The 14,858-nt window shown below is 40.6% G+C and overlaps 1 protein-coding gene across 3 annotated transcripts in view; it reads left to right on the top strand.

Moving 5' to 3' along the window:
- The window catches only part of ZSWIM8 (zinc finger SWIM-type containing 8), a 67,873-nt gene that overhangs the window by 24,345 nt on the left and 28,670 nt on the right, over positions 1-14,858 (top strand). For all 3 annotated transcript variants that reach the window (XM_068399440.1, XM_068399439.1, XM_068399438.1), the window contains exons 2-5: positions 3,028-3,181; positions 4,378-4,472; positions 12,170-12,342; positions 14,109-14,216. In XM_068399440.1, coding sequence (XP_068255541.1) covers positions 3,028-3,181; positions 4,378-4,472; positions 12,170-12,342; positions 14,109-14,216 — 530 coding nt within the window. The remainder of the gene's footprint in view (positions 1-3,027; positions 3,182-4,377; positions 4,473-12,169; positions 12,343-14,108; positions 14,217-14,858) is intronic.

Genomic DNA, 14,858 nt, shown 5'->3' with positions numbered 1-14,858 from the left:
AACCCTGGATTTTTGTATCTAGAGATAAACTTTTTGAATGGATCTCTCTTTGTTTAGGACTCAAAGGAGAGTATTCAGAGTCTAATTTAAGCACCTAACACAGACTGTCCAGCTGACTACAGGAGGCCTAATGGGAAAAGACCCTCTGATGCTCTGAGTCACATTCTAGATAAGTGTCTCACCTTGGCTGCACAGGGGACTGCCCCCTTGAAACTTAGGACAGTTTAACTTCTTAATTTTAGTATTTACATTGTGTGCCATGTTAGCTACTGTGAATTCTTATGCCCTTAAAGTATCATTGAAAAATTATTTTCTACTTTTCAGTTATTTTCTACTATTTCTTTTCCACATATTTTTCTTTATATTTCCTATATTCAGCATTTTAGAAAGATGCATGGTCTTATAGATAAGATTATTGCTTTTTAGATTATTTTTCCCCACCAGGTTTTACTGTTTTCACCTTATTCTGAAAATGTCTAAGCTGTGTGCTGTGAATGTCTGACTGTGGGTTATGATAGATGCAGCAGATAATTGGCCACCTGTCTTCTGCTGATTACTACTAACACAGTACAGCTGATGAATCAGTTAATGAGTTCAATGCAAAGTCAGCCTGCTACCTTACTTCACTCTGTAAAACTTAAAATCAAGCTGGCTGGCTTGCACTGGACTTGCACTGGAACAGATGAAGAGGGCTCATGTTGTCTTCCCACTTGGAAGAAATGTTTTCTCAGGAGAGGTAATTTCAATAACACTTGTCAAAGTATTTTTCTTGAGCTAGTTTAGTTTAGTTTGAAAGAGAACAGCCACACTGTGTAATGGAGAGATGGGAGAGTAATTGCAATGATTGTACTACTGCTCCTAGTGCTAGTGTACTAGTACCATTGAGACCTGGTAACTGATTGTATGTGTGTCCTAGTCCATTGCAACAGTAAAGTATTTTTAAGAGTAAGGTGTCCTGATAGAATAATAAGCAGAATGCATTTGCCTGTGCTGCTTTTTTGTCAACTCAGCCTGTCTGTCTTTAGCATTTCTTATCTAACCTTCATACCTAGCACCAAATCCTTGTAAAAAGGAATATCATCCAGGCTGCAGGCTTGCAGCTCTTTGAAGAATGTGCAGGTGTTTCACCTGGTACTGGAGTCTTTTTTGAGTCTTGTACCTTGTAGAGGTTGTTTAGGTGTTATCTCTTTTCCAGTGTTGTGTAATGCAAGACTTGGATAAAGTGCCTTTATACAAAAAGTGCAGTTAAAACCACAAGAAATACCGCTCCTTTCATTGCTCAGAGTAATTTCAAGTATTAAAGTGCCTCAGTTTGGACCCTCTGTGGTATCTACTACTACTGTAGTAGCAGCAATGATATTTGACTATGTTGCACTAATTAAAAGCTATTTTTTTGGGGGGGGGGACTAATTAAAAATAGTAATTTTTTTTTGTGACTTGATGAAAGCTTTACACCTGTTCTGGTTGTCAAAAGTGGAAATGAGATTACTTTTCTGTCAAAATGTTGTTTATCTGCTAGCTGTAGAGAAAGGGACACTCCACTTTTCCATCGTTGTTCATTTTACAATCATAGGCTCTCACATTTGTGGATGGGATTATAGTGCTGTAAAAGAGAGGCTCCATCTATAACATAGAGTAAAAGTCACTGGTGATGGAGAAACAATCCTGACAATAAAAGTCTGACTCTGGGAGAAGGGAATGCTGCCTGATGAATCTAATTTCACTGCAATCAAAAAATCATAAATGTGGATGTTTGAAAACTGTATTTTCTTTCCATATTTATGCAAGCCTTCCATTTGACAGGTCTGCTCAGTACTGAGGGAGATGTTGGCTGCTTTGCTGTGTGCATGCACTTTCAAAGCCCTCTCCCTTCCTCTCTGGTTCCCAGCTGTTCGGACTGGAGGGTGTCGCTAGGCAGAGGGTGAGAAAGCGCTTACTGACATCAGGGCTTAAGTTTTCCTTTGATACGTTGCCTGGAGGCCGGTGGGGAGGGAAAGCTGAGGGCCAGATTGGTTTACATTATGGCTTCCAGTGGTGTTTTAGAAGCTGGTTAGGGAGGTGAAGAAACATAACATCAAATATCTGAAACTGAATTAATTAGGCTCTTGGCAACATGGTTTGGAAGATGGGGGAACCAAGGCTGCTGTAGTGATGGATCACGAAGTGATCTCAGTAAAGCAGTGAGGTTGCTTGCAGAAAAGATGTCAGGCATTTTGTATAGAGTGTAATCTAGCTCAGAGCAAAGCAGAAACATAAGGCTCCCATAGCCTGATGTTAAGAAATCTTTATCTCCAGTTAAAAACATATGAAGTGGAGTTAGTTTGGTAGAAAGGTGGTGGTTAAATGTATTTGTACAAAGATCTTGGTGCCTTCAGTTAAGATCCTCATGGGCTCAGTGTACTGAGCTCTTTACAAACATGTGAATTCTGAGTTGCTTCTGTAAAGAACTTGAAATATAAAGTCAGATATCATACAAAAGGTGGTGGTGAGGGAAATAAAATAATGAATAATAATTGAAATTAAAATCTTGTGAGTAGCTGAATACTGAATGTTACAAAAAAATCAATACTGAGGTTTCTGGATAACCTTTCCATTGCTGTCTTGTGTATATACACTGTAGTAGTTCTTGTCGGTGTAATCACTTGGCACTCACAGGATGTTGCTGCCATATTCTAACAGAAATGTGTGAAAAATATTTGGTTACCTTAAGTCTTGCTAAATGGCTTCAGTTTTGTCAGGAGACAAAGTTCGAGTCACTGATGTCTGCTAGGCTAATGTAGCTCTCCTGATGAAGGACTGTTTTTTTGGGAATGTGTACCCATGCCCTAGGGGGCTGAAAACAAACATAAAGTTGGCAGGCAATTCTTCAGAAAATTTCTGTGCTGCCTTTTACTGTCTATCAAAATTGGTCCTTGAACTCAATGAGACAAGAGAGGAAGTGGAAGAGCTCCCTGCTCCAATCTCTTTAGCCTCTCATGAGTTTTGGTCTCTGAATGGCTAATTGCATTTTGTTTCTTGTCTTGCTAGATGGGCTGGTGATCCCATTGGTGGAACTGTCTGCAAAACAGGTTGCATTTCACATTCCATTCGAGGTGGTGGAGAAAGTTTATCCTCCAGTGCCTGAGCAACTGCAGCTTCGAATTGCCTTCTGGAGTTTCCCAGAAAATGAGGAAGATATCAGGTAATTAATACTATTTCTGTTTCATTGATGCTTAAGGAAAAGTTCTGTTCACTAGAGGAGAATTGTCTGTTTAATGTCCCATGTATTTGCTGCTTCTGCTGTTCTCATGTGCATTTTGCAATACATGGGTGGATTACTGTGGGATATGCTATGATATGGGGTTTTATTTTGGGGTGAGCTGCCCTGCATATGTCCCAGGAAAAGCATGTACATGTGCAGGTTCTATGTGTAAATGACAGCAGAATAAATGCAGCCTTTAATTTGCCTGGCAGTAACTAGTTTGTAGAGTTTTGTCCTTATGTTAGTCTTCTGCAGTATTCTTTCCAATTTGAATCTGTTGCTTGAGTCAGAGCTTTAACTGGGCTCAGAAATTGCCAGGGAGGGCTAGCTCAGTATCCTGTGCAAGCCTTTTGTTCGTGAGAGTAGGAGAATCAGAATTTGCTGAGTATATCAGTGATCAGCGTGGATACAGTCAGATACTATATTTCTTATGTTTCCACATAAATTGTGTGAGTACATAGGCAAAAATTCTCTGCTTTTAGATCTTTTACCAAAGTATTTTTGCTGACGCTTTTATACTATAGGAGGCCCACCGATGTAACTGTGGATTCAGAATTTTGTTGCAAAGTAGTAATACTACACTCTTTTAGAAAGAATCATCCAGAAAGTTCTTAGATGCATTCATCTAAAGTTCTGGTATCAGGTGGGGGGAGGTAATGTCAGAAGTGCTGATGTAATTAGTAAGATCACCTGTGGGGGAATAGAGCAAGCCAGCTGGTTGTACATGTTCATTATTCTGATGAGCACAGATGTAAAAAAACCTCACATGAGCATGCAGGTAAGTCATCTAGAAGTACAAGGAGTTTCTACTGTGCATGCTAACAGCGGACCTTGAATTGATATTATAGTGTATATAAAAGCTTAATTTTAGGCTATGAATGAATTTGTGTTTCAGAGCCATAGGTTGAAATTCCTAGAAATGCCAGTGGCTGTACACAAACCCAGTTAGGAGGAGACTAACGATTTTTATGGGTGAATGGTAATGGAGAAATGGCAGAAAAAAGCTGGATTTCATATTAAAGATTAAGATAGTAAGGATTTTTCAAAAGCCATGTCAACAAAGAATGCAAGAGGATAATACTGTGAAGTTTCTCAAAACCAGACTCATCTTGACACATTGTATGTATCTCTTGCAGATTGTACTCCTGTTTGGCGAATGGCAGCGCAGATGAGTTCCAGCGAGGGGAGCAGCTATTCCGGGTGAGGGCTGTCAAAGACCCTCTCCAGATCGGTAAGAACATTGCAGCTCCACGTCTCTAGATACTTCAGATTCCCAAAACCATATCTGCAATGGGACAGCAGTGGTATGACTGTGTCTCAAGCTTTTCTGGCATCGTAAACTAAACTCCCTGCTACATGTATTCTTTGTAATGTCTTGAGCTAAGTACTATGTTTATTTCAGCCTCAATCAGCTCAGCTGTGAAACTGAGTGAAAAGCCAGACATGTTCTGAAAATTGGATCTTTGATCTGTCTCAGCATTTTGGAGAAAACTGTGTAGAATGCCTTTGTCTCCATAATGCTGAAATTCCTCATTGATAAAGAGAACTTGTTTTTCTAGTGGTCTGATCCAATGGATGCCTTGCCTAAAGTGCATGTGTGACAGAGAGGAAGTTTGCAAGGTTTAATTATTATTCTTGTAGCAAAAGAGTTGTATTAATAATACAGTTAGTCATGTAGTATTTTGGCAGAAGGAAATCCCTGTTGCTGGACAGTGGGTTTTATCGCATCTCCTCACTTACCTTGTTCTTTTTATGTTTTATGGTTATAGAAACTAATTGTATCTTAAACAAAGAATTGGACTCTGGCTTTTTCATTAAATCGTTTGAAGTAAAGAAGAACGTTGAGCTGACTTTTCCAGTGCCAGCTGTTAGACAGGAAGGCATTAGGTGAAATAAAGACACTAGTATGTCAAGGTGGGCCATGTCAGTCCAATGCAGATGTGTTGGTTTTTTTTTCTGCAAGTGTAAGCTTCATAATTAGAATATTAATTGGCATGTGGGAACTGAGCCTGGTTGTAGTAAGAAAAATGATAATATAAAAAGCTGTATAATGTTTAGGAGGAAAGTTCCTGTATTTTCTTGTGATGAGGGATAGACTTCTATGGGCTTGTTTAGTTGCTTGTACCAGTAATACTTAACTCAGTCATCAGTGGAATGAATAAATTTAGGTAAAGGACCCTCACAAAGGGAATAAAAAGGACTCATACTGTAAAAGTTTTGGGAGAACAAAAAGAGGAGGAGATAGTCATTTAGATACACAAATTGCAAGAGATGATGAACCGTTATCTGAATTTAGGGTAAAGCATCTGAAAGGATTTTACCTAGTCTGTTGTCTACTGTAATAACAATAGCAGGAATTCTTGGGAATGGAAGTGAAGAACTTCCTCATACATAAGGTATATTGAGTTGTCAGTGAGACCAGATAGTAATTTTGGAACATCAATGGAATTGAGCTAAACAGGATTAAACTGACTTTTGAGTGCATTCATAAGCTCCTGATGTCAGGACTGAAATGCTGAGAGAGGCCTCTAAGGCATCTGCTGAACTTCAGGAAGGCAAATGTTTAAGACAGACAAAGTGAGTTCAAATGCGACTGGCTGAAATTCAGTAATTCCTGGGACTTTCACAGTGGAAAAGAGCAGAATATTTCACATACAGTGCTAAGACTGTGGTCAAAACTGGTTTCAGTAATAAATCAAAAAGGGGAGGAGGTGTAAAGCAATGTAAATGAACAAAGGCTAAGAATATTAGTGCAAAACCTGTGCTTGGGGAAGGAGGGGAGGAGTAGGGAAAAAGAGGAGGTGGTGAATGATACAGAGGAGGAACTTCTGAAGTACAGATACAGCAGCTGGGCTTCTTGACAAAGGATTATGTGTGTGGAAGGGAAGGAAGTAACTTTGTTTAAACAGTAATGTCATTTCCTCCTTAGTAGAGGAACTTTATCTAATGGAGGATGTTTGGTTTGTTTTTTTTTTTTTTCCCCCTTGATTAGCAGCCCAGAAGCTGGGCAGTACAGGTGGGATGGATATAATTTCAGTTGTCTACTCCAAATGATTTTAAGGTATGTGGTTGCAGTTTTGAGTTTCATATACTGACAAATGGGAAAAGAAACACAGGAAATGAAGCAGCACTTGAGAGGGGATTTGATTTGGACGGAGGTTGGGCAGTGCATTGTGGTATTGTGATCAATAGGACAAAGCTTGAAGTGTGCTTTGTGCTCTTTTTGTCCCATTTCCATTTGCAGTATAAGATTATTTTGTTTTAAACATAAATGAGTAATCTTAGTCATCTTGTCCACATGCAAATTCATATCCATAATTTCTGAACAATAGCACCTCTTCACCACATTCCAAAAACCCACTTTTTTACAGTGTTCTACTGTATATACACAAAGAATTGGCTTTTGTAGACCTTTTCCTGCACATTCCCTTTGTAGCAGTCATATACTCACCTCCTTGGACTGAAAACGTTATTGCTGTTCTCAGATAGGTGTGTTGTAGTTGCTGATTTAAGGGACTTTTTTTCTGTCATAGTCTTAATTTCTTTTTAACAATTAAGGAATGCAGCAGCAGGTTCAGTCTGGATTCTAACTTTGCATCTCCTTGAATAGTGTATCTGAGTTCCCACTTTTTAGAGATTCTCCTATCTTGGGTTAAAACAAACATCCAAAATTGCCTTGCTTTACTTCCTATCTAAAAAGCTTTTGTTCAGCTCTCGTTTTCCCTTTTCTGTTAGTCCTGGGAAAGCCAGAGAAAAAGTTCTTAAATTCTGTGCAGAGGTGTGTTTGCTGTCATTGTTGTAGGGGCATCAGAACTACCAAACAGCAATGAAGAAAGCTTGGAACCTGTATTGCAAGAAGTATTTTTAGCAGGGTGTTGTTAACTCATAGGTCACTTAAATCTTTTCTCTCCAGTTGCTTACTAAGTAGCTTGGGGTATTTGACATTTGTGCATTTCCACCTGAAATCATGAACACTAATAGGATCTCAGAAAAATGAATAAACAGACCTGAAATTTCACAGTAAATGGGTTTCATGATAAAATAAATATTAAATGGAAAAGACATTGATGCAGCTATCCTAAAATTCTGAAAACTGGATTTTAACCAGCTGGAAGCATAGATTTCTTTTGGATACTTTTCCTGAAAGATTAAGTTGCAGTGGCAGAGCAGTGAGAAGGATAGGTTATAGATTGAAAAAGAAGCCATTTCTATTTCGGAGGACCTAGTTTAGGCAGCAGTTGATTATTTCCAGCTTTTACGTTGGATCAAACCATGTGTCTTAATTGAATATCGGAGAGGACAGTGTGCTGCTACCCATTCTTCACTACATGATAAAACCTGCTTCGTGGGTGCAGTAGATCACTCCTGGTGCGCTCTGTGCATAGCGAGTATGTTGTACAGTGCACGTACCTGACACATCCTCTGAAGCATTGGTGCTGGCTGCTTGCATGTTTGTTCTGTGCATGAGTAGTAAATCTGGTGCTCAGAAGAAGATGCACTTTCTGTGTAGGAAGCCTAAGTGCTTTCACAGAAGCACTAACCTTGCTCTGTGCCCACAGTGCATATAAGAAAAATGGTAGCCAGGGGGGTGAGACTGCTGGCAGAGCAACTCCTCTGACCTGCAGCTCCTTCTCAAGATCTCCTGGGAGTGGGGCTTGCCAAGAATAGGATATAGATCTTAAGTTTTTCCTGTTGGACCATATGCAGTTGCAGAATGAATGCTGCTGGTACATGCAGACATGTTGTTGTAATGTATTGTTATGCATGGAGTAGATAAACCCTATCAGGTAGTGGGAACAGGAGGTGGGTGGGAGGGAAGAACATTCTTGTGATCTCCATGAGGTGGTCAGGTCACTCAGGTCTGCAGTAGATGTGATTCTTGCCTTCACATTTAAGCAGGAGGGTAACAGCTGTGGTCTGCAGGAGGAGACAATGGTTGTACTGTGTCTGTAAACGAGTACAATTTGATGACCATTTCTTTAAACAGTAGTGTTGGGCTAAAGCACTCCAGAATGGCCCCCCTCATAGGTCACCTTTTCAGCCCCTGCAGGCTCAGACTTTTGTAAGCTGTGCAGTGAACTGAATTGTGATGTTTTTCCTGGTAAAAGTAACCATTAAATTAATCCAGAATTTTTTCCTAGTGTGGTTTCCTGTGCCATCCCACAAACAGTTGTTCAGTGCAGCAAGACTAGTGGTGCAAAAGAATTAGCAGTGTCAGTGGCAGACATGTTCATCAAGCTACAGTTTGAGTTGAAGCTTGTGATATGTAATGCTGAAGCCCTTAAATTTTCTTTGTCTCTTTTTTTATACCTGTCTTCCCTCTTTGAATTTAATCAGGTAACTGTCTTCATATACAAATAAAAATTTCATGGTAGAAGCTTGATAAGAGGCAACTGATGTAGGGAGGCAACTAGGAAAGCTAAGGCCTCCTTGGAATTAAACCTTGCAAGAGAGGTCAAGGACAACAGAAAGGGCTTCTTCAAATACATTGCAGGTAAAGCCAACACTAGAGGCAATGTAGGCCCACTGATGAATGAGGTGGGGGTCCTGGAGACAGAGGATAAAAAGAAGGCGGAGTTACTGAATGCCTTCTTTGCCTCTGTCTGTACTGTTGGAGGCTGTCCTGAGGAGCCCCGGACCCCTGAGGCCTCAGAAGAAGTCAGGATAGAGGAGGAATCTGTCTTGGTTGATGAGGGCTGTGTCAGGGACCAATTAAGCAACCTGGACGTCCATAAATCCATGGGCCCTGATGGGATGCACCCGCGGGTGCTGAGGGAGCTGGTGGAAGTCATTGCTAGGCCACTCTCCATCATCTTTGCTAAGTCGTGGGCAACGGGAGAGGTGCCTGAGGACTGGAGGAAAGCGAATGTCACTCCAGTCTTCAAAAAGGGCAAGAAGGAGGACCCGGGTAACTATAGACCGGTCAGGCTCACCTCCATCCCCGGAAAGGTGATGGAGCAACTTGTCCTTGGTGCTGTCTCTAGGCACATCAAGGATAGGGGGATCGTTAGGGGCACTCAGCATGGCTTCACCAAGGGGAAGTCTTGCTCAACCAACTTGATAGCCTTTTATGAGGACATAACCCGGTGGATAGATGATGGTAAAGCTGTGGATGTGGTCTATCTCGATTTCAGTAAAGCGTTTGACACGGTCTCCCACAGCATCCTCGCAGCTAAACTGAGGAAGTGTGGTCTGGATGATCGGGTAGTGAGGTGGATTGTGAACTGGCTGAAGGAAAGAAGCCAGAGAGTGGTGGTCAGTGGGACAGAGTCCAGCTGGAGGTCTGTGTCTAGCGGAGTCCCGCAAGGGTCGGTACTGGGACCAGTTCTATTCAATATATTCATTAATGACTTGGATGAGGGATTAGAGTGCGCTGTCAGCAAGTTCGCTGATGACACAAAACTGGGAGGAGTGGCTGACACACCGGAAGGCTGCGCAGCCATTCAGAGAGACCTGGACAGGCTGGAGAGTTGGGCGGGGAGAAATTTAATGAAATACAACAAGGGCAAGTGTAGAGTCCTGCATCTGGGCAAGAACAACCCTATGTACCAGTACAAGTTGGGGGCAGAGCTGTTGGAGAGCAGCGTAGGGGAAAGGGACCTGGGGGTCCTAGTGGACAACAGGATGATCATGAGCCAGCAGGGTGCCCTTGTGGCCAAGAAGGCCAATGGCATCGTGGGGTGTATTAGAAGGGGTGTGGTCAGCAGGTCAAGAGTGGTTCTCCTCCCCCTCTACTCTGCCCTGGTGAGGCCGCATCTGGAGTATTGTGTCCAGTTCTGGGCCCCTCAGTTGAAGAAGGACAGGGAACTGCTAGAGAGAGTCCAGCGCAGAGCCACGAAGATGATTAAGGGAGTGGAACATCTCCCTTATGAGGAGAGGCTGAGGGAGCTGGGTCTCTTTAGCTTAGAGAAGAGGAGACTGAGGGGTGACCTCATTAATGTTTATAAATATGTAAAGGGCAAGTGTCAAGAGGATGGAGCCAGGCTCTTCTCAGTGACATCCCTTGACAGGACAAGGGGCAATGGGTGCAAGCTGGAGCACAGGAGGTTCCACTTAAATATGAGGAAAAACTTCTTTACGGTGAGGGTGACCGAACACTGGAACAGGCTGCCCAGAGAGGTTGTGGAGTCTCCTTCTCTGGAGACATTCAAAACCCGCCTGGACGCGTTCCTGTGTGATATGGTCTAGGCAATCCTGCCCCGGCAGGGGGATTGGACTAGATGATCTTTCGAGGTCCCTTCCAATCCCTAACATTCTGTGAGAGTGTGTAGCTGTGACCCATTCTTCTCTAACACCTTTCAAATACTTTTTTTTCCCCTTAGTGAAACAGAATTGCTGGAATTCCAATCTGTGAAATGCTTTATTTGCTTTTGTGAAAATTAGGGCATTTTGGCATTAGTCTGAGGTGCTTGTAGTATAACAGAAGGATTAGCTGAGCTGTTTGAGTTATATTATCCAAGTGTGGAACATAAATTAGAACTGTAGCTAGTAATAAGCAGTGCAGTAATTTTGTGTGAATGCTTTCTTTTGTTTTGATTCTGTTCCAATTGCTAAAATGGCTGAAGAATTTGGGTGGCATCATGTGTACTAATCAAAATAATCACCCACATCAGGAAGAGGATTTGAATTCTGGTGAACAGGAGAAATAGAAAGGTTAAACAAGGTAAGAGCAAGTTTGTGTTGGCACGGGGATTATATTTTGAGGAAGAAATAGTGCACATTGTTTTAAATGGGATTTAGTAGGTCACGTGTACTCCTGAACACCATCATTATTATGATCTCACTATATCATAAGAAGAACTTAATAGTGTGGATTTATAATGTACTTCCCTGTGCTGATGATGGAGAAACTATTTCAGTCATCTGTCCTGAGCTATATTTTTTCACTTAAGGTACATTGTTGGACTGAATTTTGATTATGGCTTTGATACCCTTGGTGCTTTCTATGCTTTATTAAAACTGAATTTGAGAGTAGCAGAAAGGTTCTGAGGCTGATACTCATTGCTGTAGAGGATGACTAATGGGTGATAGGGACCTTCAAGACAAGTAGAAGATTCATGCTCCTGATGGCCTTTTCCTGCTCATAATATGTGTGCCTCTGGATAACCGTTATCTGTAGAGGAAGCTGCATTATGAGTACAACTGGTATGCATTGTGCATGAGTTTACACAAAGCCAAGCCTCATTGAAGTTCTTTGTCATTCTGCTTGAGATGAGATTCATAATTTATTTGTTTGATCACAGATTAATGAGGCTGAATTAATGCAAGTATTATTGCTGAAATTTCCCTTTTCCATTGATTTTAGCCTAAGCAAGAGGGTTTTTTTTTGTTTTCTGAATACATGGTTTATAAAAATGGGATACTTGCAAAATTGCAAGGAGGTTTATGAGAAACGGGTAGCTTCTGAAGCCACAAAGTGAAAGAAAGTGTTCAGGTGTGAGTGCTGCCTTCTTTAGTTCTCTGTGAAGTTGTGAAAGTTGACTGACTTGGAAATAATTCTGAAGAAGTCACCTAGTCTGTTCTGCACTGTTGCTGGAGTTAATTAACATAGAAATCATGCCTAAAATATGTATAGTCTATCTTTGACCCTGTGATAAAAACCCCACAGTTTTCAGTGATGGCTTTATCCAGTTCTGCTTTTCTTTGTTAAGTATTAGTAGAAATAAAGTTATAAATAAATCACTGTATTAAAAGCTGGTATTTTTGAACCTTTTATAACATGTTATGACTCTCTGCTAATATTCTGCAGTAGCTGATGGGGAAGAAACAAGTGCTGGAGACTCTAGATCCATGTCCATCCTTCTGTGGATGTTGTTCCTACACATGTTGTTTTGCTGTTTAAATGGCACATACCTAAAAATTTCCATGCTAGCTGAATCTGTCTGCCAAGAACCGGAAGAGTAACTTTGGACTTTTGAATTTTCACAGGTTTCCATCTGAGTGCCACTGTGGTACCCCCACAGATGGTGCCACCCAAAGGTGCGTACAACGTGGCGGTGATGTTTGACCGATGCAGGATCACGTCATGCAGCTGTACCTGTGGAGCTGGGGCCAAGTGGTGTGCTCATGTCGTGGCACTCTGCCTCTTCCGGATACACAATGTAGGCCTTTAAATACAGTTCTGCTTTCCCCTAGGCATCTTCTCTGAGTCTCTCCTCATTACAGTTTTATGCAACATGCACTCTCTTTAGGGAAATTGTTCTTGGCATTCCTTTTGGTTACAGATTGTGCAAATGTGTGCTCACAGTTGCAGTCTGCAGAGTGAATTGTCTGAGGCTCTAAAATGCAGAATGTCCTTTGATAATGTGCAAATTGCTAAGGGTAGATACAGAGTCCTTTTTGGCCCCTTCCTGTTTCTCATTTAAATGCTAGAATTACTCATTCTTCAGTTCGGCAAGGAGTGAAAGGTCACCAATAGTTAGTCTTTTATTAAAAGTCTTTGTAAATATGGGACTTGAAAGCTCTTTTTTTAGGTTGTTTGATCAGAGTGCAGAAGGAAAGTAATTTTGGTCACTGTTGGCCTTTATGTTCGCCAGTTCATTTTAACACATACTGGGGCAGATAAGTGTTATTTTGACTTGTAGATTTCAAACCAGATAAGTTTATGGTTTTGTTTGACTGCTTGTATTCTGTGTAGTCTTGTATAGAGTGAGAAGTAGATGTTTCTTATCCCAGCCAACTCCAGGTGAAAATGCCTAGAATCAACATGAAATACACAAGTTGAGGGTTCAGTCTTGCATACAGATTAATTTCCTCAGTCTTTGGGAAGCTGAGAAACACATCTTAAGGAAGGATTAAGCTTGGATGATGGAAAGAAACAGAAGATTTTCTGCTGTCACAGAACATTTTATAGCTAACGTGCTTTTGATCAGCTCCAGATTCTTAAATAAGTGCTAATAACCTGCTGAAGCTTGTTAATATTTCACAATGGACAATTGTGATATACTTAAATTAATACTTTTGTGAAATCATCAGAATATCAGTGTACTTTCTGTACTTAGGACTGGAGAGTTGGCAAAAAAATGGGTTCTGCTTTGAATTATTAGTTCCAGTTTTAAAAGGTGGATATGGAGAGTGAGGATAGGAAACAAATTTTCGTTTACATTATTTACACTCAGAAAGTCTGGACCCTGTGTAAGATAAAAATCATTCTTTTCCCTCCAGTCCTTTCTTCTACCTGAAAAATGATAGTGAAAGGATTTTCATGTTTGTATATACTGACTGCTGACACTAGCAAGTTACAGGCCAAAGTATATTGCTCTATGTAGACAAATCAATATCAGAAGCATCTTTGTTATCAAACTGCTCTTGCCTGTTTCCAGGTTAAATTTTAGGTAGGTCCCATTTGGGCATTTTTTGTTCTGTAGAGTGAAAAAGGTTAAGAAACTAGTAGTGGGGTTTTTTATCATCTAAGTTGTTCTAAGATATGGAAAGAGACATTTTAAGATTGAAGAAAAAACCTCTAATGAGATAAATGAGGTGGCTGTGATTCTGTGAAACAGCCCCCCACAGAGCTGGTTGATTTGCCAGAAGCTTCAAGAATAATGTCCTATTTTAGAGGTTTGTTTGTGAAATCCCTGCCAGTATTTGTGCAATTGCTAGAAACAACAGATCTTAAGCACAGCTGTTAAAGCATTTTCCTTGAAGAGAAACTCTTAAAAACAGTTTTTATAAAGCCTAGACAGCTTATTTGCATCTTATCTGCAATACACCACATAATTACAGAAAAAAAAAATATTGTCCGTCAAAGCCAAGCATGGTATGCATTAGCATAGCTACTGTTCATGACACTCCATCCATTCAGTGGACATGGCTTCATTAAGTCTGACCTGTTAATGACAGTTTATATCTCCTTTTCTTTCTTCAGGCATCTGCGGTGTGCTTACGAGCACCTGTTTCTGAGTCCTTGTCTCGGCTACAAAGAGACCAATTGCAAAAATTTGCTCAGTACCTAATCAGTGAACTTCCACAACAGGTAACTGGGGACAATCGACAGGACTGACTTTTTGTTAAATTCGGCTATCTTTATTCTGGGTCAATTTATGTGGTGTCTTTTGTTGCACGATAACCAGTTATGCTATTCAATTGTGAGTTGCTGGGAAGGCTTTCAGTTTTTGCCCTTTTCAGGTTTGCCATTCTATTGACAAGTAAAAGATTAGAAGTGTCTTAAAAGGAGGACGAAGAGTGGTGGTTATTCATATTAGCATGAATGTGCGCTTAGCTTGTGGAAGATCAAACACAATAAAATAAATGCATGATGGTGAAAAACTTAGGTCAGAACAAATAAGGTTGCTTCTTTTTGTGTGTTTTGTTAGTCAAGTGGAGAAGACTACCCAGGGGATGTGTTGTATATGCCTTAGATGGACACTTTCTAATGCACCCAACTGGTGACCTTTTGACTTCCCTCAATGTAGCTTCTTGGTGATTCATGAGAATCATTTGGGTTATGGAAAGTAATAGACATGAAATTTTGTTAGTCAAAGGCAAAATCTGCTCTCTTATTCCTTAAATATCTATGTTGTTCAAGGTCAAGTCATTTATATCATCTGCCTAAAATGCTTGCACAAAATATGCAAGAATACCTAAGTGATTCTGAAATGTTTGCTTTTAAAATATA

Source organism: Nyctibius grandis, chromosome 4 (assembly GCF_013368605.1).
Source record: "Nyctibius grandis isolate bNycGra1 chromosome 4, bNycGra1.pri, whole genome shotgun sequence".
NCBI lineage: Eukaryota > Metazoa > Chordata > Aves > Nyctibiiformes > Nyctibiidae > Nyctibius > Nyctibius grandis.
The sequence above is the reverse complement of the archived record's forward strand: the minus strand, read 5'-3'. Positions and strand labels throughout refer to the sequence as shown.